The sequence below is a fragment of the Podarcis melisellensis genome (genome assembly GCF_964234715.1).
Source record: "Podarcis melisellensis genome assembly, chromosome: 7".
In the NCBI taxonomy this organism is placed as follows: domain Eukaryota; kingdom Metazoa; phylum Chordata; class Lepidosauria; order Squamata; family Lacertidae; genus Podarcis; species Podarcis melisellensis.
Window position 1 is genome coordinate 11445147 of NC_138539.1, and position 24101 is coordinate 11469247.

General features: G+C 46.0%; 1 protein-coding gene across 2 annotated transcripts in view; it reads left to right on the top strand.

The window, feature by feature from the left end:
- ADCY8 (adenylate cyclase 8) overlaps nucleotides 1–24101 on the top strand; it is a 124394-nt gene that overhangs the window by 93256 nt on the left and 7037 nt on the right. For both annotated transcript variants that reach the window (XM_081918668.1, XM_081918669.1), the window contains 6 exons: nucleotides 1315–1516; nucleotides 4218–4307; nucleotides 5783–5955; nucleotides 11336–11417; nucleotides 16526–16684; nucleotides 18734–18880. In XM_081918668.1, coding sequence (XP_081774794.1) covers nucleotides 1315–1516; nucleotides 4218–4307; nucleotides 5783–5955; nucleotides 11336–11417; nucleotides 16526–16684; nucleotides 18734–18880 — 853 coding nt within the window. The remainder of the gene's footprint in view (nucleotides 1–1314; nucleotides 1517–4217; nucleotides 4308–5782; nucleotides 5956–11335; nucleotides 11418–16525; nucleotides 16685–18733; nucleotides 18881–24101) is intronic.

Consider the following 24101-nt stretch of genomic DNA (forward strand, 5'->3'; position numbering starts at 1 on the left):
GGGAATGCAGCCAGGGAGGTCAACAGGGAATCATGCCTGTTGCCTTGGAGAGTTGCCAGTTTCTCCTGATAAAGGCTTGATTTCCGACAAGTCTCACGCGAGGTATGTGCCTGGCCACTATCTCACGTGCTTTGGGGCACCATGCTCTCATCCAAGAGCAACGGGCCCGCAAAATGAGATGCCCCAGGCAGTTGACACATCTGTGCCACAGACCTCCGGGGTGGGTTTTGTGGACCCCCTGGGTTCTGCGGAATAATAGTAATAATAAATCAAAGTGTTGGTGCTGACCTTTAAAGCCCTAAACAGCCTTGGTCCAGTAAACCTGAAGGAGTGTCTCCACCCCCATCGTTCTACCCAGACACTGAGGTCCAATGCTGAGGGCCTTCTAGTGGTTCCTTTGCTGTGAGAAGTTACAGGGAACCAGGCAGAGGGCCATCTCGGTAGTGGCACCCACCCTGTGGAACGCCCTCCCACCAGATGTCAAAGAGAACAACTACCAGACTTTCAGAAGACATCTAAAGGCAGCCCTGTTTAGGGAAGCTTTTAATGTTTGATGTATTACTGTATTTTAATACTTTGTTGGAAGCCGCCCAGAGTGGCTGGGGAGGCCCAGCCAGATGTGTGGGATATAGGTAATAAATTATTATTAGTATTAGTATTTATACCCCGCCCTCCCCAGCCAGAGCCGGGCTCAGGGCAGCTAACACCAATTAAAATTACATTAAAACATAATGGGGGGAACAAACAAACAAACAAACAAAACCAGTTTATTAAAATATGGGTTAAAATACAATTTAAAATGCAGCCTCATTTTAATAAATCAAAACCGTAAGGGGAGGGAAAACATAAGGGTCAGACTCAGTCCAAACCAAAGGCCAGGCGGAACAGCTCTGTCTTGCAGGCCCTGCAGAAAGATGTCAAGTACCGCACCAATTGAGAACCACTTGTCCTAAATCCATTCCTCCAAATACCAGTTGCTGGAAACCAGAGGTGGCCAGAGTACTGTTGTGCTCATGTCCAGCTTCCAGGTTTCCCCCAGTTATCTGGCCGGCTTCTGTGAGGATGCTGGGCCAGATGGGTCATTGGCCTGACCCAGCAAACTCTCCTTAAATTCTTATTGCCGCCCAGCTATTTTTCTTTGCCCTCCACCTTCTTCCCTATCCCTCTTCCATCTTTTTCATCCCGTGCTCCCTTGAACTCCCTGCTCCCAGATATCCCAAAATGGTGTCCTCCAAGCACTCTTCTTCTCCTTCCTCTTTCAAGACACCTCCGCATGGATTCTCACGATGTCCTCTTTTTCCTCCCCTTCCTCAGGATGGTACCCATGATCGTCCAGTTTTCCATCCTGATTATGCTGCACTCGGCTCTCGTCTTAATCACAACCGCGGAGGATTATAAATGCTTGCCTCTCGTGCTCCGGAAAACGTGCTGCTGGATCAACGAGACTTACTTGGCCAGGAACGTCATCATCTTTGCCTCAATTATGATTAATTTCCTGGGAGCCATCATCAACATCGTAAGCCCCCAAGGGGGTCGGGAAGGGTCTGATGATGGGCAGAGGGCAGGGCAAGGCTGGGAGAGAGGAAGAAGATTTATGAATTATTTCAACGGATAGCTTTTTCTTTTGTTTTTTCAGCCACAGGAGCTCCTAATGCATGTGTACAAGGGAGGATTTTAATGTTGTCACACAGACAAGTCAGAGCTGTCGAACATCAGGGGAAATCAGTCTGCTGTAGTGCAGGATTACATGGAGCCTGATTTGTCCCTTGCGAAGATAATCTTTTTTAAAAGAAAAAGTAAATCCTCCTGCTTTATTCTGCTCAGTATATGTTGCTATTTCCAGCTACATATAGACTCATACTGGAGGGTTGAATTAAAAAAAAATTCCACTGAAAACAGTTCATGTCAATGTGGAGATGGCAGTATCAAATCAGTAGCTCATGTACTGCTAGACTGTACTCTTTATAAAGATTTGAGGAGTGAGTTACCCCTCTTCTACTATTTATAAAGATTTGAGGAGTGACTTACCCCTCTTCTACTATTCATATCAGGTTGCTTGTCCTTTCTTTTGGCAGATTAAGATAACCAAGCGACAGCAAAAACTGCAAAATTTTTAGCAGGGGCAATTAGAATGAGATCTATTATTTGATTAACTTTCTAACATTTTCTTTTTAAGAAAAGAAATCAAAAGAAAACCTATTGGCTCATATGTTTGATCTGCTGAAGGAACGTATATGAATTCTGTCATTTGTATTGATGTAAAAGTATTTTGTAGGGATGCAGGTGGTCTAAACCACTGAGCCTCTTGGGCTTGCCGATCAGAAGGTCGGCGGTTCGAATCCCCGCAACGGGGTGAGCTCCCGTTGTTCTGTCCCAGTTGCTGCCAACCTAGCAATTCGAAAGCACGCCAGTACAAGTAGATAAATAGGTACCGCTGCGGCGGGAGGGTAAATGGCGTTTCTGTGTGCTCTGGCTTCCATCACATTGTGCCAGAAGCAGTTTAGTCATGCTGGCCACATGACCTGGAAAGCTGTCTGCGGACAAATGCCAGCTCCCTCGGCCTGAAAGCAAGATGAGCTCCGCACCCCATAGTCCCTTTGACTTGACTGAACAGTCCGGGGGTCCTTTACCTTTTTTTATAAAAATAAAAATACGTATTTTGTACAGCTAACTGCTTAGCTCTATCCCTGGTATATTTTATCTTATTGCTACGTCTAGTGGCTAATGCACATAAAGTACCAATCTATCTTCCAACTACATATAATCAGCTGTGATAATTTAGCTTCCCATAGACTAAGATGTATAAATATAATCCAAATCAGATTTGACTGAATTAGCAAAGAGCCTTAATTCTTTGACATGTTCCTGTTTCTCAGACATGTAAACTGTTCATGACCAGGAAATTGGTTCTCACTGTTTGGTTCCGGAGGTTCTCCAACTTTTAGGTAAGCCATACAGTGGTACCTTGGCTTGCAACTGCTTTGGATTAAAACTGTTTTGGATTACAACCACGTCAAACCCGGAAGTGTGTGTCCCCTTTTTTTGGACTGCAATCCTCTTTTTTATTATTACAACCAATTTTGGGAGGGAGGCCCCATTGGCGAAAGCACGCCTTGGGTTACAACCTGTTTTGGTTTACAGCCGGACCTCTGGAAGGGATTATGGTTGTAAACCAAGGTACCACTGTATAGGTTTAGCTCCACCAACCCAAACAGGGTCTCCCTGGATAAAAGGGTTTGTTACACATAAAATAATTAAAAACACTTGAAGACAACAAAATCAGCGGATACAGTTAAGACAAAACTGAAACCCTAAGAAATGAACACTCATGCTAATCACCTTGAAATGTTGGTGTAGAAGGCAATTAATAAATTAATTCTAATAGTAATATCATAGCAATCCTTTAATTCTCTTCCCACGCCAATTCTGATTCATTACCCTGCCAAGCAGGGAGGCTGGCGACACTCGCCCATTGTTCTTGGCCTGTGCTGTTCCCAGATTTTTTGCCGATAACCTTATGAGAATTTTTATTTTACCTTCCATTTTAATATTTTTAATCTTGCCAGTGAGATTTGCTAGTGACGCTTCATTATTTTCTTAATTTGTTATTATTCTGTTGTAAGCTATTTTGTTGGGGAGGCAGGTGGCGCTGTGGGTTAAACCACAGAGCCTAGGACTTGCCAATCAGAAGGTTGGCAGTTTGAATCCCCACAACAGGGTGAGCTCCCGTTGCTCGGTCCCTGTTCCTGCCAACCTAGCAGTTCGAAAGCACATCAAAGTGCAAGTAGATAAACAGGTACCACTCTGGCAGGAAGGTAAACGGCATTTACGTGCGCTGCTCTGGTTCGCCAGAAGCGGCTTAGTCATGCTGGCCACAGGACCCGGAAGCTGTACGCCAGCTCCCTCGGCCAATAAAGCGAGATGAGCGCCGCAACCCCGGAGTTGGTCACGACTGGACCTACTGGTCAGGGGTCCCTTTATCTTTACCTTTTAAGCTACTTTGAGGGATTTTTGATAGGCAAAAAAGGGACCTATCAACTGAAACACACATACACACACAAGATAATATCCCTTGTCAATGTTGAACCATTGATTTGAGTGAGTCTACTCTAACATCAGATGCTGCCCAAAGCCAGTATTTAATCTCTCTCATATGGTTGATGCATAAATGACTTGATTTTTTTGCAATAAAAATTCTTCTCCTTCTGTGTCCGCAGCTATGGTGTGATTTTGACATACCAATGCCCTTTAAGAACCAGACTTTCAACTCTTCTGTGTATTTGACGGACCTTTGCTCCTACCCAGAGGTAATTCTGAGCGGACTGTTTTAGAAAGGCAGAGCATTTATTCACAACTAACCTTCCCATTCCAAGGCTCTGCAAGAGAGTGCTTATGCAATAAAGACTGTCACTGCCAAGGCCTCCCCACCCCACCCCTCCGGTCACTGAAGTCAGCAACCACTTTGCATGCAGAATATCTCAGATAGGACTGGGAAATGCGCCCCCTAGGTGAAATCCTGGAGAGGTGTTGCTAGTCATTGAGCTACATCTAACTCGATCACATTGGTGTTCTTGTTACAAATACAGTGGTACCTCAGGTTACATACGCTTCAGGTTAAATACACTTCAGGTTACAGACTCCGCTAACCTAGAAATAGTGCTTCAGGTTAAGAACTTTGCTTCAGGATGAGAACAGAAATTGTGCTCCGGTGGCCCGGCAGCAGCAGGAGGCCCCATTAGCTAAAGTGGTGTCTCAGGTTAAGAACAGTTTCAGGTTAAGAACAGACCTCCAGAACGAATTAAGTTCTTAACCTGAGGTACCACTGTACACTAGATCCAAACCCTGCTCAGGAGCTCCAAACCTGTCAGACACAAAGCAGGCCTTTAAAATAGAGGTTGGCTTGCACCACCTTTTTCCCTCAGGTCGCGTGGCTGAGCTGAACAGAGTTAGGATCCAGCTTAAGTCTCAGAACACCACTTTGGGGGGAAGTAGAAGAAGAGTTTGGATTTGATATCCCGCTTTATCACTACCCGAAGGAGCCTCAAAGCGGCTAACATTCTCCTTTCCCTTCCTCCCCCACAACAAACACTCTGTGATGTGAGTGAGGCTGAGAGACTTCAGAGAGAAGTGTGACTAGCCCAAGGTCACCCAGCAGCTGCATGTGGAGGAGCGGGGAATCGAACCCGGTTCACCAGATTACGAGTCCACTGCTCTTAACCACTGCACCACACTGGGGACTTACACAGGCCCCAGCTCAAGCTCAACCGAAGTTCTGCCATGTCCAAACTGCGTATCTTCCCTTAGGACTGCCTCCTTACTGGTTGGAACCAGTGTGGTTTAATAGACTGTTGGCCTTTGAGTAGGGAAATATCACTGGGGCCGTCAAGCTCACTGGGTAGCCCAGCATAACCTGCCTCACAGAGTCCAAAGTGGAACTGAGTGACCATATATGCAGAGAGGTGATATACAGACATGTGATAATGATCAGAGGCTGCAATTCTACACCAGTGGCCAAAATTGTGGTAACTTTTTGGGAAAAGTGTATTTCTGAGGCTTGATGGCTCATAACACCAGGTTTTTTTCAGAGTAATACCATAAAATTATATATCAACGGAAAGATAATTTAATGAAGAATCCTCCCCAGAGGGCTTTCCAACCCAGGCTGCAAGTATGGCCAACAGTAGCAGCCTGGAAATAGACAGCCAGAGTTGGGGGGAACGAACTGCAGATTCACGAACGCTGGAAGCTGAAACGAATTCCTATCCCAATCTCCTTTCCAAAGTATTTCGTCTTCACCGGAATCCTGGCGATGGTGACCTGCGCCGTGTTCCTCCGTCTCAATTCCGTCCTCAAGCTCGCGGTGCTGCTCATTATGATTGCCATCTACTGCTTCCTGACAGAGACCATTTACGCTTCGCTGTTCCTGCGATACGACGACATCAATCACAATGGAGAGTAAGTGTTTAATGCAGCTTTAAATGCCTGCAGACTGGGAACTTTGATGACATTGAATTACCCCTCTTCCCTCTATAATAGACTGAAATCTGGCCTTTTCCCTTATGGGGGACACAAGAGCCCTTATAGAGTCCTTTGTAGGTTCTCCATCGGTCGGAGAAAACAACAGAGGCCAACCAGAGAATACTGAGAAGCAAAGCAGCTAGTAAGCCTGATCTTTATTGAACTGTTGCAACAGGGCGTCCCCTTCACACACAAGAGGAGGACCCCAAACCAAGGTGTGCCCGCCCTTATATAGACATTTTAAATTGCCATGCCTGGAGTCCAAGACCACCCCCAGAAACATCATACATCCATCACAGAAAAGGTGGTCTACAGCAGAAATCTGAGTGCGTTGTTTAGCTCCTGTCTGGCAGGTTACCTGTTAATGCTTACTTGATTGGATACCCTGGGGAGCCTGGCCAGTCTTTTGTAGTGATAAATACTTAGTTCCTGAGCCAGGTCACAGGCTCACCCTATTCATACACAGACTTATCCTTAAGACAGGATTTGTGAATGAAAAGACAATGGGGAGGCTTTTCCATTTCCCTTGACCTTGCAGAGAAATCATTGGGTCAGTTTGGGAGTCAAAGTGGTTTATATATTTATGTACGTGTTTGCTTGGTACATTTATGAACATATATATATATGACCTTAATTTTTTTATTTCACCTCCATAACGCACCGGAGCACAGGGTTTGAATGCAGAATGTCCTGGGTTCAATCCCTGGCATGTCCAGTTAGAGCTGGAAAAGCTTCAGAGCTGCTGCCTGTCCGTGTAGACAGTACTGAACTAGATGGACCTATGGGATGACTTGGTTTAAGATAGTTTCCTGTGTTTCAGTATACGGTACAGTTTGGGCAGTGTACTTTGCAACAGATCCAAGAACAGGCCTTTGTACCTTGGCGTGAGTTTGTCTCCCAACTATTGAAAGCGGAATTGGGGGATCTGCAACAACTTTGGGGAACAACATGCAAGTCGTGCTTGGGAATATTTACACTTTGCAGTGGATTTCAATCAGGAGTTGACCCTCCTGGCTTAAGAAACTTAAAATTTGTTTTGCTGTGTCAGATCAAAGCTCCATGTACCGTATTTTTCGCTCTATAAGACGCACCAGACCACAAGACACACCTAGTTTTTGGAGGAGGAAAACAAGAAAAAAAATATTCTGAATCTCAGAAGCCAGAACAGCAAGAGCGATCACTGCATAGTGAAAGCAGCAATCCCTCTTGCTGTTCTGGCTTCTGGGATAGCTGTGCAGCCTGCATTTGCTCCATAAGACGCACACACATTTCCCCTTACTTTTTAGGAGGGAAAAAGTGAGTCTTATAGAGCAAAAAATACGGTAAATGGATGGCGTTAGGAGCAAACCTGCCAAATTTGTTACTAATTACATAAAGTATTCATCAAGACAGTAACAATCTTGTAAGTATGTTGGACTAGATTTGCTCCCCACCTCCAAAATAAAATAAAATAAATAGTATTTGGGGGCCTTAGGGGGGAAAGGCAATTTTCTTTTCTCTGAGATGTCTCTTTTTCATGTTGCATGATTCATTTTTTTTTTTGGTCCATGACTATACATTCCTTAGGTTTTTTTTTTTACTTTTCCCATTGTCAGCACTAGTTTCTACATTCAACTTTTTCTGGAGGAAACTACTGCAGACGATCAGGGTGGGGAGCCCTCGCTTTGACTGCTTCCCTTGCCCCAAACTTCCTGCTATTGGAAATCTAGCATGTCAGGGAGAAGGGCTCAACTTTGGTTTCTCCCTGGTAAGCTAGCTTTCTACACTCAGGGAGTTTCTCTACTAGGGTCTTTTCAAGTCTGGAATACCCTCTTCTTCCCCCTGACCCTCTCCAGCACTCATTGTGCTGACTGAAGTGCTGCAGTTCAGGGGAGGGGGGGGGAAAGCTTTGCCATTTCTGCTGGGTATATAAACAGATCCTTACACAACATCCTTTCATTTCTTCAAATAACGAAAGTAAAAATAGCCTTGAGAAATAGAGAGCCTTACCCGAGTCATCTCATATCTAGACAAGATAATTCCTTAGTGGTGCTGGGAATATCTCATCAGCTGGGAAACGGATTCATCAGAAATGAAAGAGGGTGTCCTTATTATGGATCCACAAATAGGAAAGCAATACCACGGATGGTTTGAGGTGTCAATCTTTTACTCCTATTACTGTCAAAAAATGCAGCTCTCTTGTCAGTTGCCGCCTAGGCTGTCGCATGGAAATGTGGATGGGGTTCAGGCATCAGGTGTGAATGTCTGAGAGAAGCTAAAGCTGTATTTTCCTCCCTCTCTCACTTTTCTGAACGCAGAAAAGAGAGGGCAGAACGAGAAATTGCCTTAATTATGTAGCAGGCAGCTTCAGGCCTTGCTTTTCCTGAAATAATCACAAGCAGAAGGGAACCCAATTCTTATTGGGAAGGCAATGTGTAGGAAGGGGAGGCTTATCTCTTCACATCCCCCTGCAATCCTTACTCCCCTACCCCTCTCACAGGTAGGAGCCTCACAAACACAGCCTCCTGAGGAACTGAAGACTACAAAACCCATGTTGGAGTGTGACTGTCAAAGAAACACTCGTGCACAAGAATTTTAGAGTCCTGCATGGGACTACCTGGGGCCTTTAATATAAGGTTACCAGATTTTTTTTCAGTGAATCCGTGGGACGCGGGTGGCGCTGTGGGTTAAACCACAGAGCCTAGGACTTGCCCATCAGAAGGTCGGCGGATCAAATCCCCGCGACGGGGTGAGCTCCCGTTGCTCGGTCCCTGCTCCTGCCCACCTAGCAGTTCAAAAGCATGTCAAAGTGCAAGTAGATAAATAGGTACCGCTCTGGCAAGAAGGTAAACGGCGTTTCCATGTGCTGCTCTGGTTCACCAGAAGCGGCTTAGTCATGCTGGCCACATGACCCGGAAGCTGTACGCCGGCTCCCTCGGCCAATAAAGCAAGATGAGCGCCACAACCCCAGAGTCGGCCATGACTGGACCTAATGGTCAGGGGTCCCTTTACCTTTACCAGATTTTTTTTCAATGAATCCAGGGACACTTTAGTTAATTAATTAATTAATCACTCCACATTCGGGATGTTGATGCTGCAGCGATGGCTGTAGCAGAGGGGCCACCGTCGCCTTGACCTCAACCGCCACATTTCCCCTCCCTCCAAGGCTTCTATCGCCTTTCTCCATGAGCCTGGGCAGCCCCTGAGTTCTTCGGTGGTGGTGGTGGGGAAGCTGTGCGCAGTGGGTCAGGCATGGGGATTGTGGAGAAGGAGGGCCAAGAGCAGTGACAGTGATGAGGCTTGGGCAGCGCGATGCCTCCCTTTCCATCGGAGCAGCCCTGAAATATACTCGGAGTCGAGTGTGGATTTCATGCTCTTTATTCAGCTCATAGTAGTGAGGAGGAATGGAAGTTCCCCCGAAATGTCTCCTTTATATACATTATTTACACAATGGGCCCCACGTGATTGGCTAATTCCGGGATTCTCCTGTAAGCCATTCAGATTGTGGATTCACTTCCACCTGGAGTTGGATTGGGTGGCTCCAGTGGACCATCCGACTGCTGCATTCTGAATCCTATTGTTCTAGGACCAATCCGACTGCTGCATTCTGAATCCTATTGTTCTAGGAGCAACCAGACTGCTGCATTCTGAATCCTATTGTTCTAGGAGCAATCAGACTGCTGCATTCTGAATCCTATTGTTCTAGGACCAATCAGACCACTGCACTTTGGATCCTATTCAACTCAGTACATAACAAGCCCCAATCCCATTCCTACTTGTGTGCAAGCAGGAGGGAGCAGGGATCCCTCAGCTGGGAAGCGAGGCTTCACACTGCCTTTTGGAGGGAAGCTGGAGGCAGCCCAGAAACTGCATCTTAGACCCCCTGCACCACCATCATATGGGGACTTCCGTGCAGCTCCTGAAGCCAGCCAGAGCCAACTGCTCCGGGCTGCTGAGACTGCCGCTGCTGCGTTTCCTGGCGACATTACATGAAATCCGGGGACATTCCAGGGATGGAATTTGTCTGGGGACTTATTCGCAAATCTGGGGAGTGTCCCCGGGAAACGCGGACGTCTGGTGTTAAATTGAGGGTTCACATATCAGACGACACAGCAATTCTTCAAACAGCTCTTGTTTATTCACGGGTCAGAACAGAACTGAAGGGTTCAGCCAGCCTGCTTATATAGAGCTCCACTACCATGCAACTGTAACAATTTTCTGTAACTATCCAATCACTGAATGTCACTTTGAATCCCTTATTTGCATATGTGGACCTAAGTGAAAACTATCTACAGTATCCCCCTGCTGGCCCAGGGTAAGAACTTCAGTACATAACATCTGGTAACCCTACTTTGATATTGATAGGACATTTGATGCCAACCACTTAGAGGTTTTGGGGATTAAATGCTATAATGGCACCAGTGAGAGTTTATCCCCTGAAGCTCCTATGCATACCTAGTGCAGGAACAGGGCCGGATTTAGGTTTGATGAGGCCCTAAGCTACTGAAGGCAATGGGGCCCTTTATATGTCTGGCTGTCTTTTGTCAACAACAAATTTTCTCTGTTTTTTGTGTTTAATATATGCTATATGGTAATTTATGGACCTCAGGTATCTCAAGCCATTTGCCCATGTTGCCATGCAACCAGTCCATGCAGAATATAGGCACCCTATATATAGAAATGAGCAAACCAGTGATATTTTAGAGAGCAGGCTAGCAGGCGGGGCCCATTACTTACACCATAGGAGCCTACACAACACAAAACACTGTTGCTGTATGTAGGTTTTGTTTTATTAGTTTTTTATCTTATATTTTGGAAATGTACATCCAGGTTTTTTCCTTTAGTTTTTTGGGGACCCCCAAGAGAATGGGGCCCTAAGCTATAGCTTGTTTAGCTTAGACGTAAATCGAGCACTGTGCAGGAATCTCTGTTCTAGCCACAGTGGAGGAATGAAGAGATCAGCTTTGCACGCTGCCTTCCCAGTAAGAATTGGGCTCCCCTGCGTTTGGTGTTGTTGTTTTGTTTTATTATGCATTTTGTGTTCTCATTTTGTATTTTTATATTGCCGACTGGCCTGTGATCTTCAGATGAAGGGTGGGATACGAATTTAATAACTAATAATAGCAATAATGCAAGATATGTAGCTTCACACTATGCAGTTAATCTGGACAATGGGTTTGGCCCAGGCAGCCTTAGTTCAAGATAGATGCTTTCACTGTGATAAAGGTTAACCTTTTCCCTGCACATGGATCCTACAAGGCAGGTCTTTTATTTAATTTCTTTGTATTTGAACCTTTGCGATTCCTACTCTTTCTTTTTTCCCCCACCTTTTTTCTAGCACAGACTTTCTGGGGACAAAGGAAGCCTCCTTGCTCCTCATGGCCATGTTTCTGCTTGCTGTATTTTACCACGGCCAACAGGTAAGGCAAAGGGTTATTCTTTATTTCACATTCTCCCCCAAAGTGGAAAATATCCACAGTGGCTCCTTAGCAATTACCTTCCGACTAATGGCTGCCATTTGGAGCGAATAATGAAATATCAACCAGGAGAATTTTATGACCTTCAATAATTGGATGTCTAATTAACCTTAAAGAAAGACTGATTAGGGAGGAAAAGTATCCTTCTCTATGCAGTTTTGTTCTCTCTCTATTTCTCTCTCTATAATCTAGGTCAGGGGTCAGCAAACTTACTGTGTCTCGGGCCAGTGTCTCCAGTGTCGATCGCGCAACGGGCCAGAGGGCGGGGGAATGCATGCCCATATGCGTGCACACACACTATTTCCAGCGCACTTCTGGGTCAGAGGAGCATCGGAAATAGCTTGTGTGCATGTGCATAGGCCTTCTCCGACCCGGATGTGCACCGAAAATAATGCTTGTACATGCGCGCAAGCTATATCCAGTGCTCCTCCGACCTGGAAGTGGGCAGCCGCGCAGCGCAGCACCGGTAAGAGCGGGCGGCTGGGGTCGCCATGGGCCAGATAAACGAGTCCTGATCTAGGTTCTCAGTTCTCCAACTGTCTTTCCCAGCATTGCAACACATTCCAAATTAATCAAATCCCAAAGCAGAGGTGGATGTAAATAGTCTTTATTGTGAGACACAATTTGGGGGAGTTATCTGTGCCCCAGATGTTGAGTTCAGCAGAGACAGGGTAATTTATCCCAGTGGTGTCTGTGTTTGCATCACTTTGTTAAGGCAGGGGTGTGGTGCCCACAACCCACACACACTGCCTCCTTGGTCATGAAGTTGTGATGCCGGTTGCTTTCCTCTCCCTTGAAAAGTGCGTAGAGGTGAAGGAGGAAGTTAGAAGACTGACACTCTTCCCCACTTCCTGTTTCAGATCTATGTGCTTGCCAAGACTCCGATGAATTCTACTTAAATCTAGCATCTTTCCAGATCCCTTGGAAGTGTGTGCATGTGTGTGTTTCTCTCTCCCTCTTTTCCCTTGGAAGGGCTGATCTTGGAGAGAAAGGAGAGAACTGACCAGAGAGTTGTTGTTGTTTAGTTGTTTAGTCGTGTCCGACTCTTTGTGACCCCATGGACCAGAGCAAGCCAGGCACTCCTGTCTTCCACTGCCTCCCGCAGTTTGGTCAAACTCATGCTGGTAGCTTCGAGAACACTGTCCAACCATCTCGTCCTCTGTCGTCCCCTTCTCCTTGTGCCCTCCATCTTTCCCAACATCAGGGTCTTTTCCAGGGAGTCTTCTCTTCTCATGAGGTGGCCAAAGTATTGGAGCCTCAGCTTCAGGATCTGTCCTTCCAGAGAGTGGCATCCAAATGTCAAAAATCCAAATTTGCCCAGGAGCCTAAAAGAATTAGCAGCCCCTGCACTAATGGGTGGTGACCATTCCCTCTTGTGTGAAAGGATGAAGCACTATGCTTAAGGACAATTAGGAAGATAGTCTTCTTGATACTTTCCCCTCTGGCTGCTTTTTCTGTTCTAAATCACATGCATGTTGTTGTTGTTGAGCTGACGTATGTAAAACAGCTCGGGGGCCGGGTCTCCTAGATCATCATCCAAGTTCAGATATTGTTGGACTGTAAGACCCATCAGCCCCAGCCATGATCAAGGATGAGGAGAGTTGTAGTCCAACAACATTGGGAAGGTAGCATGTTGAAGAGGACTGTGCTACACAATCATCCCTCCAGGCATTTTTCAGTCTCAAGACGGCTCTGAGCTTCAGATGCTGAGCTGTGCCATGTGCCTGCAAGCCATTCTGTGATCCAGAAAGTGTTCTTTCTGGAAGGTGAAGGTTAGCAAGTCCTTGGGACAGCAAGAGCAGAATCATATCCATAATCCAATACAGTGGTACCTCTGGATGCGAACGGCATCCGTTCTGGAGCCCCGTTCACATCCTGAAGCAAACGTGAGACATGACTGTGCGTCTGCGCATGCGCGGGTCGCATTTCGTCGCTTCCGCGCATGCGCATGATGTCATTTTGAGCGTCTGCGCATGCGCGAGCGGTGAAACCCGGAAGTAACACACCCCATTACTTCCGGGTCGCCGTGGAGCGCAACCCACAAATATTTAAGCTGAAGTGTATTCATCCCGAGATATGACTGTAATCCACAGTGCCGTAGGGTTGCCCCCTGCCCTGTATAACAGGATTGTCCTGTATTTCTTCATAAAATACTACATCCTGTATTGATAGAGTTTTGTCCTGTATTTCAGGTCTTTCTCTCTCTCTCTCTCTCTGCCAAGTTAGGGATCTTCTCCAAATGCATGTGTTTGAAAGGTGTGTGGAAGGTCATATATTTAAGCTCTGTGTTTTTAGGCACAGAGAGATTTACAAACTCATGAGTATATGTGTGTGTGTGACAACAGGACCATTCAGCTAGGCTGCAGTAGATTGTAATGGATTGCTTTGAAGTCATTTCAGCACCACATTTGGAGTGGGGTGGGGAATGTCTCCCAGCCAACCCTCCCTGTCCTGTATTTTGCTAGAATAAAGGTCTAGCAAACCCTGCACCAATGGGGATTAACAGCAAGCAAGCATCAAATACTTCCCATTCTTGAGCTATAGTCCACCAGCAATTCTTTATGAAGAGTCCGCTTCTCCTCTCCTTTTTGTTCAAGGCCCAATCCGAACGCTAAGCAGGCATGCCTTTAACTTAATTTGTCTTGGGAAAACCTGAAATGACCAAGACTGTTTGCTCCTAATAAGGTTTCTCCTAGATACATATCTCACATAGTCAATATGTCTGGAGGATGAGTTCTGCTAAGCCCCAAATTTGAAATAACAATCATAAAAAAAGAGTTCCATTAGCCGTCTTTGGCATTAGTATAAATCAGATGTTTTTGGAGCAGAGACTTGACGCAACATAAAAGCAACGATTTCTGGAGCTGAATACAATATGCCCTTACAATAATTTCATTGCGCTCTGGCTTTCAGAGTTACGTTAAAACAGCATTAAAAGGAAAGGCAGCCCATCAATCTGCTATGAGTATTTGTTCCGTGCAAAAAAAGAAAGAAAAAAGGAAAGCAAGTAAACTTCAGTTTAAACAAGGGCAGAGCAAGTGTATTTTCTTTTTTCTTTTTTTAAGTTATCCTTGTTGCTCTTTTAAAAAATTACATGGAAAGCATGAATTTAACATTACATCCAAGTATCCAAAAATAAAAATTAAAATTAAAGAAAAAGAAGAAAAGAAAAAAGGGGGAAATTATAAAGAAAAAGAAGAAAAAGAATTAGTCCAGAACCCAAAATTGTTCAAAGGGTACAAACAATAGTTTGAATATTCTATAAGCCAGGTTCTCAGAAAGAAATACATTTGTGATCCTTCTTTCCTTTCTTTCTTTACAATCACTTTCTTTCTGTCCTGGAAAACTAGTTTGAATCCCTGCTATATTAGTTGACTTCCCTCTATCTCTTTGCGGCTTCAGCACTTAAGTTTCAAATATTCTGTATTCATTTATTAACATCAGGTTTTTCCCCCATTATATCTGTGAGATTAATCTAAGCACAACCAAGTATTGTTTTTGAAACCATATTTTGTCAGGCAGTTTTTAAAGCAATCCCATTCCTTTTTTTACCTTGTCCCCTGAGTGGTCTGGAGCACGTGTATTTTCAAAGCTGGTGTGGAATGTTCAGATATAACGCTGGTTATTATACATGCATGTTGTAAAGGGACCCCTGACCATTAGGTCCAGTCGTGGCTGACTCTGAGGTTGCGGTGCTCATCTCGCTTAATTGGCCGAGGGAGCTGGCATACAGCTTTCAGGTCATGTGGCCAGCAGCGCACGGAACCAGAGCAGCGCACGGAAATGCCGTTTACCTTCCCACCAGAGCGGTACCTATTTATCTACTTGCACTTTGACGTGCTTTCGAACTGCTAGGTTGGCAGGAGCAGGGACCGAGCAACGGGAGCTCACCCCGTTGCGGGGATTCGAACCGCCAACCTTCTGATCAGCAAGTCCTAGGCTCTGTGGTTTAACCCACAGCGCCACAGGACCCCCAATCCTGCCATGGCAGCTACCCACATAAATGAGGCCTCTCTGCATAAATAGGGCATCACCTGAGAAGAGGATCTGCTGGATCAGGTCAATGTCCCATCTAGTACAACATCCTGTTCTCACATTGGCCAGCGAAATGCTTGTAGGCACCCATAGCCAGGACTCGAGCATAAAAGCACTCTACTCTCCTGTAGTTTCCAGCAACTGGTATTCAGACTATGGAGGCAGAACAGAGCCATCATGGCTAGGAACTTTGTCCACACACACACACACACACACACACACACACACACACTTACAGTGGTGCCTTGGTTTAAGAACAGCTTAGTTTGTGAACAACTTGGATTAAGAACGCTGCAAAAGTAGGTGTTTTGGTTTGTGAACTTTGCCTTGGAATAAGAACATGTTTTGCTTCCTGTTGAGTGTGTTCCATTTGTAAATTGAGTCCCCCACTGCTATGGGAAAGCACGCCTTGGTTTAAGAATGCTTTGGTTTAAGAACAGACTTCCGGAACGGATTAAGGTTGTAAACCAAGGTATCACTGTATATTTAATAAAAACAATTTTTAAAGCCCCAAACGTTGCACTCCGACTCCTCGCCGTTTTTAATGAATGGAATGTACATGTTAAACAGTTTAATCAATTGTTCTGTGCGCATTTGTGTTCACAAAGATGGGAACATGGGCCCAAATACTTTCGTGTGGCAAGTGAGGGAGAAATATGTATTATTATTGTTATTATTATTTTGTTGAAAGTTAAGAACATTGCTACCAGCAATATATCCCAACTTCTATAGCCTACGTATTTGTAGGGGTATTGAAATGAGAGTCGTCAGTGACCTGCAGTTAAAAGTAGAAGTTGGCAAATGTGTCCTCTTCTTTGCTCTTCAAAATATGGCAACCCTACCTAACCTACCTCACAGGGCTGTTGTGAGGATGAAATGGGGAAGGGAAGGCCCATCTCCAAGTGAGACTGGTGTCTGATTCACGGTGCCTGACTTACATGCATTGGCTCATGTAATTAAAACCCTAAGTGGCTTAACCTTTAATTCCTTTCCCCTTCCTCTCCTCACTTCTGCAGCTTGAATATACAGCCAGGTTGGACTTCCTGTGGCGTGGCCAAGCCAAAGAAGAAATCAACGAGATGAAGGAGTTAAGAGAGCACAACGAAAACATGCTGCGCAATATCCTTCCGAGCCACGTTGCCCGTCACTTCTTGGAAAAGGACCGAGATAATGAAGTATGTAATCTTGTGGGTTTATAGCCGAATAAAGTATTATCTATCTATCTATCTATCTATCTATCTATCTATCTATCATCTATCTATCTATGAAGTATGTAATATTTTGGCTCTGGTTTCACCTAAGAACGGCCAGTGTTTTAAAATCTTCTACAGTTGGGACTTCTCTTGTGATTGCCTTCACAGCTAGTGAAATTCCTGCTGCTGAAGAGACAAGCTGCTGAAAAGCGCAATAAAATGCCCCCTGCCTTATTTTCATCGCCTGCAAATTGAGGGGCATGCGCAGGGCAAATATATTAGCCAGGTGACCCAAGAACATTCAACCCATAGTTTGTTTTGAACTATGGTTTAATGCGACTTGGGAACCAGGCCATTGTTATGATAAACTACATCTGTTCTCGCTGTGCAGAGAGCACTCTCAGCATAGTTTGCCATTTATGCCTGTTATTTTCAGACTCTGATCTCTCAGCATAATAATCCCTTTCCTCTCTCTCTCAGCCTCTTTCATTATCATGCCTGCTGAAGATTTGTGAATCAGCTCACTGGCTTTTTCGTGCTTTAATGCAGAAAATGCTCATCTACGTAATATGTGAGCTTCAGTGCTCTCCAGGAAAGGGGAATGGAAGAGTGAAGACTTTTTCATGCATAATCCCTAAGCTAGTAGGGGGCTCCCAACAGAATATTAACAACGCAATAAAACAAACATTAAAAACTGTCCTAAACAGGGCTGCCTTCAGATGTCTTCTAAAAGTCAGATACTTGTTTATTTCCTTGACATCTGGATGCTGTTTAGTTGAAATTCCTGCACTGCAGGGGGTTGGGCTCAATGTCCCTTGGGATCTACGATTTTATGATTCCATGATATACAATGGTAGATGAAGGACACAGCCGCATTAGTCAAAATACAGCGTTATAAATGCGTTGTAACACTGTGACACCAGACGGCGCCGTGAGCTGAAATCACAACTCAATTATATTTTCAATTGTGAGCTTTACAACGGTTTGTTGTTGTTGTTGTTGTTTTGACAGAGCGTATTCAGAGTGTTTCTTATAGCTGTTTAAATCATCCCTAGTATGCAAGGCTGGCCTCTGGCAACTGGCTTTGGCTGCCATGAAAGGGCTGCAAGGTTTAATGTATGTAGGTAAAGGTAAAGGTACCCCTGCCCGTACGGGCCAGTCTTGACAGACTCTGGGGTTGTGCGCCCATCTCACTCAAGAGGCCAGGGGCCAGCGCTGTCCGGAGACACTTCCGGGTCATGTGGCCAGCGTGACAAAGCTGCATCTGGCGAGCCAGAGCCGCACACGGAAACGCTGTTTACCTTCCCGCTGGTAAGCAGTCCCTATTTATCTACTTGCACCCGGAGGTGCTTTCGAACTGCTAGGTTGGCAGGCGCTGGGACCGAGCAGCGGGAGCGCACCCCGCCACAGGGATTCGAACCGCCGACCTTTCGATCGGCAAGTCCTAGGCACTGAGGCTTTAACCCACAGCGCCACCTGCGTCCCTTAATGTATGTAAGATGTGTTTAATTTATTTAGAAGCCACCAATATAGCAAGGCCACTTGATACAAGCAAGAGCCTGCATGTGTGGGCCACTTGTCTCGCTGTGGCAAAAGTACAGCTAGCAATCATACAGCTTCTAGCACAGCACATTACTACAACAGGCAGAAAAACCATTAAGTGGTCAGCCAAGAACCTCTGCAATTTTCAAGTGGTCCAGTGTATGTATATGTCGAGTCTGGGAACTACTAGTTCTAATGTATTTTTAATATTTTGTTGGAAGCTGCCCAGAGTATAAATAAATTATTATTATTATTATTATTATTATTATTATTATTATTATTATTATTATTGATCTACCTCTAGGGTTAATTGATGAGCAAGTATCAGACACCCGTTCTTCCTCTTGCTCACAAGATGCACAAAACTCTATGGCGTGTTAACTGCGGGCAATGAAACTCGCTGCCCGCCCCCTTCAGTCTGCTACCTACAATATGTCACTGATGTGCATTTTTCGCCTCTCTGTCCTTTTGCTCTTCGTCTATCCCTAGGAACTGTATTCTCAGTCCTACGACGCTGTCGGCGTCATGTTTGCTTCCATCCCGGGCTTTGCCGACTTCTATTCCCAGACTGAAATGAACAACCAAGGAGTGGAATGTCTGCGTCTGCTGAACGAAATCATTGCAGACTTCGATGAGGTAATTTCGCAGCCCTTGATGGCGTTTTTGGGCGTGTGTGTGTGCGCGCGCACAGTGGAATGAAATTTAAGGAAACAGGCAGTCAGGGTCGGGAGGCCTGGCATTTGCACCAGCTCAGTTAATACATTAGTTTAACCTCCATGCAGTGATTTCTGCTGCTTTTATTTCAATCTATATGGTAATGTGCTGAGGGGGTTTGGGGAGGCGGGGGTTGATAATGAGTTCTCGGGCAATGATTGGCTGAGCTGCCCCGGTGGCACAGAAGGCAGGTAAAAGATTTCCTCACTCCGATTGGCTCAGCTGCTCTCCTCCGAAAGGATTCTCGTTGCCATTGGCTCAGTCGCGTGCGTCCCACGGAACAGACAGAAGGGCAGAGGAAAGAAAAAGTCAGGGGCTTTGGGAAAAAAGGCAGCAGCCCAAGAAATCAGAACAGCAAGGGAAGCTGGGATATTTGGGAAGCGAAGGTTGGAAAAGAAGCCGTAGGAGAAGGATATGTGAGAGGGACAGCCAGAAGAAAAAAACATGCAAGCAGGAGATTCATAGTGGTGAAAGTCTGTATATTAATTTGAAATAAAATTGTAGAGATGGAAGGGAGCCCCCAAAGGTCCTCTAGACCAACCCCCTGCAGTGCAGAAATCACAACTAAAGAATCCCTGACACATAGCCTAACCTTTGGCTGCCAGACTCCAGTGATGTAAATATATACAGTGGTACCTCCACTTGCGGACGGGATCCGTTCCAGAGCTCCGGTCAAATCCCGAGATTTCCGCAACGAGAGGGACCGCTTCTGCGCATATACACGCAGTACGGTAGAGTGCTTCTGAGCATGCACATGCGCCAAAACTCTTCCGGGTTTGCCACTTTCGCAACCTGAAGTTTACGTTACCTGAGGGCAACGTAAGCCGAGGTGCTACTGTATATATATACAGTCAGGGGGGGAAGTATTTGATCCCCTCCTAAATTTGCCCGTTTGCCCTCTGACGAAGAAATGACCAGTCTATAATTTAATGGTAAGTTTACTGTAGCTGTGAGAGACAGAATAACAACAGGAAAACCCTGACTTTTGTCTTCTGGGTTTCTGGGCTTTTTCCTGTTGTTATTCTCTCTCACACAGCTACCATAAACCTACCATTAAAATTATATACTGGTCATTTCTTCATCAGAGGGCAAATGGGCAAATTTAGCAGGGGATCAAATACTTCCCCCCCTTCACTGTATATAGCACCAAACACAACTGTTTATTCTGGTAAAACAATGAGGCAAGGGAAATGACTGTTTGGCATACCAAGGGCCACATTCCCTTCCCGGCAACTCTGCAGGGGCCACGGATCAGTAGTGGACAGGGATAGAAGTGGGCAGAGCAACAAATGTAAATTTCACCTTGTGCAATTGGCTAGTTTCCATACATGCCCCTCTCTGCCCTCCATCCAGGCTAGTAAGAAGCATCAGCAGGGGCATATTTAGCAGATGCGGCACCGGGGTGCAAATATCCGCTCTGCACCCCCAAATTACCACGGATAGTGGAGAGGGGCGAAGCTGCACACTGCCAGCCATGGAAAGGGGTGCGCAACTCTCCCCCATGCTACTGCAGGAGAGGCTTGGGAGGGAAGCTACATGCCCGCCAGCCATGTTTGACGGGGAGCAGCTGGCAGGTGTTCAGGGAAAGGGGAGGCCGCCAGCAAAGACGCGCAGCTCCCCCACTCACTGGGGCGCCCCTGAGAGGCCGGCGCCCTGGCGCAACGAACCACTAAGCCGTATGGGAAAGACGGCTCTGAGCATCAGAAGAGCTGAAGGGTGAATTCTAGCCAGGGCAGAAGCAGGGCTGGGAGCGATGTGGCCCAGGGAGAGGTTATGTGTCCTGGGGCCCTCCCAGGGGCCAGATAGAGACCTAAGGGGCCGCATTTGCTTCTCAGCCTCCTCATTTCTGCAATACGTCTTCCCTGTGCTTGAAACGACACGGGTGTCCAGCGCTGGCATATGGCAGTGCTTCTCAAAATACAGTTTGTGCCTCGGAGTCCTGAGATAAAACCTCTGCTAGGTCTCCGTTGTTGCATTTCACCGACTTTTGTTGCATTTTTTGAGTTTCTCTCTCATTGGGCTCCCTCTCATGGATTCTGGGCTGCTGTGTGTCTTGGTTACATGTGCACAAACGTCAGGAAATGCAGATTAAAGGATGTATCAAGAGACAAGCGTGCCAGCTACTTGAAAGTGCAATTTCTCGGGAAAGCCAGCGAGCCACTTCAGACAGTAGATATGGGATGGTTGTTCCAGCTTGTCTCTTCACACTCTGGAGCCTCTACCTGGGCATCCTTGCCAGCTTGCCATTTCAAGCTGAAGGAAGTAATGTTCCCTGAAACTCTGACTCTCCCCCCCCCCCTCATTTCAAGGTGACATTTTGAGCAATTGTACAAATCTGTATAGATCGACAAGCCGAGGGCATGACAGAGGTAGCCTTTAAGACGGGAACGTTCAATAGCTTGTGTTGTAATGCAGCTCAGAGACATTTCAAAGAGGTGTTCAGCTTTTCAAACACTGCCGGCAATCCTCTCCCACTGTGTCCATCGATAAAAACTCAATTTTATGCCCAAGTTCCTGTCCAAGCTATCGGTGTATTTATTAATGGCTTTGTTTTTCACGCTGCAGCTGGAGCAAAACAGCACGCTTTCAAAACGAAGCAGGTCCCGTCATATCCAACAATATTAGTAATTATATTAAATAATCATGAAATGCCTTTTACATGTGCTTTAAGGTGAAATGTGAACATATAACAAAAACAGCTAAAATAGTTTTTTTAAACAGTGCAAAGAACAACTGGAAATAGTGTTCATTTTGCATTGTTTTTAAACCTAGGACAAAAACAACTTCAAATGTTTCAAGAGGGGGTACAAGCGATGTCCTCCCCTTATATCTCAGATATTTTGGGGGGACTTCAAGAAGAAAATCTCTTGCAGAATGCAGCTGCCTACTGGATATTTAAGGGGTAGGGTGAGTTCTCAAATTACCTGGTCCTGATCTGGCCCTTATTCCATTTGAGCACTGTTAACGGAGAAATCTGAGGGCTCCCTTGGACAAAAATATAAGGACACCAGCCAGGAATACCAGAGCAAAACAGCAGCCAGTAGGCTTAGTCTTTATTGAAGACTGTCGCGACAGGACTCCCACCTGCCAAAAAATGGAACAAGATGGAAACCCAGAACAAAAGAGCCCCCAAACTTTTATTAGCTGCTAATCCCCATGTTACACTCCCCCAAACTACATCACTAATACATCATGATTACATCATGAAAGGGGAGGTCTAGTGGCAGTAATCTGAGCATCCTGGACCCTACCCCATGGTTCTCCTTGCCCTCCACCAAACACCCATCAAGTGTAACAAAAAAATTTTTACATTTCCCTGTTTCCCAGCCAAGTTAATCACACGCTTTTGTCATCATCTGGGTTTGTTATTTCTGGAATGGCTACCTGTCTGGCACTCAGGTATCAGGATGCCAAGAATTATCACTCAGGCAGAGGGGCTGCTGAGTAGCTGAGCTCACATGTCTATGAATTTCTGAAGTTTTCCCAGTGAGCCAGTACATAGATACATTGATCAGTGAATTCTTACATTTGGTATCGTGCAGCAAAGGCCCTTTGAATAGATAAGAAGAAACTGTGACAAAGTGTTTTGTGGGGACAAATCACAAAAGTGATTGTGCTGGTTTTGGTAGTGGGCTGCATGTGCAAGTTATCTGCTGGAGGGGCAAGCCCCCTCCCCACAACCTATACATAAATTCCTGCAACAGCACATAAGCGCAACACTGGCTAGGATTTTCCCATGGAGCCAAGGAAGTCAGAAAGCATCAGTCTCATCGAGAAACTTAACCTTCTATTCTTGCACTGACCGCTTAATTTATAAAGGATCCAATTAGGGGCGACTCCCGACATCGTTAGGTATATATAACGATCACTTTGGGAAGCAAGAGGAGGTGATGCAGTCCTTTGCCAGTAGTTAATCTGTTTTTGATTTGGAGACACAGTTGATTGACTTCCACCAGAAGCCTCTTCCAGCAGGCTTAAATGAAGGAAAGGAGCTGAGACAGTTCAATTAAGTGCCGCAGCTGTGACCTCGCACAGCGAATGAAGTGTCTGGCCTTATGTTCCTGAGCCAATAAGAACATAAGGATAGTATGGGGGGGGGTCAAGCCAGTGGTCCATCTAAGCCAGCATCTTCTACTCACAGCGGCCGCCCTGATGCCAACAAGGTAAAGGCAAAGGGATCCCTGACCATTAGGTCCAGTCGCAGACGACTCTGGGGTTGCAGCGCTCATCTCGCTTTATTGGCCAAGGGAGCCGGCATACAGCTTCCGGGCCATGTGGCCAGCATGACTAAGCCGCTTCTGGAGAACCAGAGCAGCACACGGAAACACCGTTTACCTTCCCGCTGGAGCGGTACCTATTTATCTACTTGCACTTTGACGTGCTTTCGAACTGCTAAGTTGGCAGGAGCAGGGACCGAGCAACGGGAGCTCACCCCATCGTGGGGATTCGAACCGCCAACCTTCTGATCGGCAAGTCCTAGGCTCTGTGGTTTAACCCACAGCGCCACCCGCGTCGCCTGATGCCAACAGGGAACCAGCAAATAGGACCCAAGCACAAACCCACCCTCCCCTCCTGCAGTTTCCAGCAACTTATATCCAGAACCATTTGCCGCTTCCAAAACAAATGGGAGATGGTTGTTGCACCCAGGTCCTGCTTGTGAACTTCCCATAGATATCCTGCTGGCCACTGTGAGATAAGGACGCTCAACTAAATGGGGCTTTGGACTGATCCAGCTGGGCTTATGTTTTCGTGGCGAGTCCCCCTCCCCCCCCCCCGGTGAAAATAATGGCACATGACACAATTATTAAGGTTAATGGGCTAAAAAAAGGGCCACAACTTTATTGGTTACAGGTGATGAGCGGTATTGGCTTAGGCATTGGTCCTAACTGACTATATCTGACTTCAGCCCGTCTGCTCAAAGTCCGGGAAGGGTTAACCACCAGTAAGGGGAGTCCTGCTGATGCACGTCAACTAGGAACTCCCCCCGGGGTCACCGCTAGGGGGTGTGCCTTAGGCCCTCACCTCCTTAGGCTTCGGACAGGGCCACGCCCCCCAGAATCCTTTACCGAACTACCCTTCTATATGTGGGGCAGGTGATGGCGCTACCACCCCTCTTCCATCTACAGAACAATACCAATGCCTA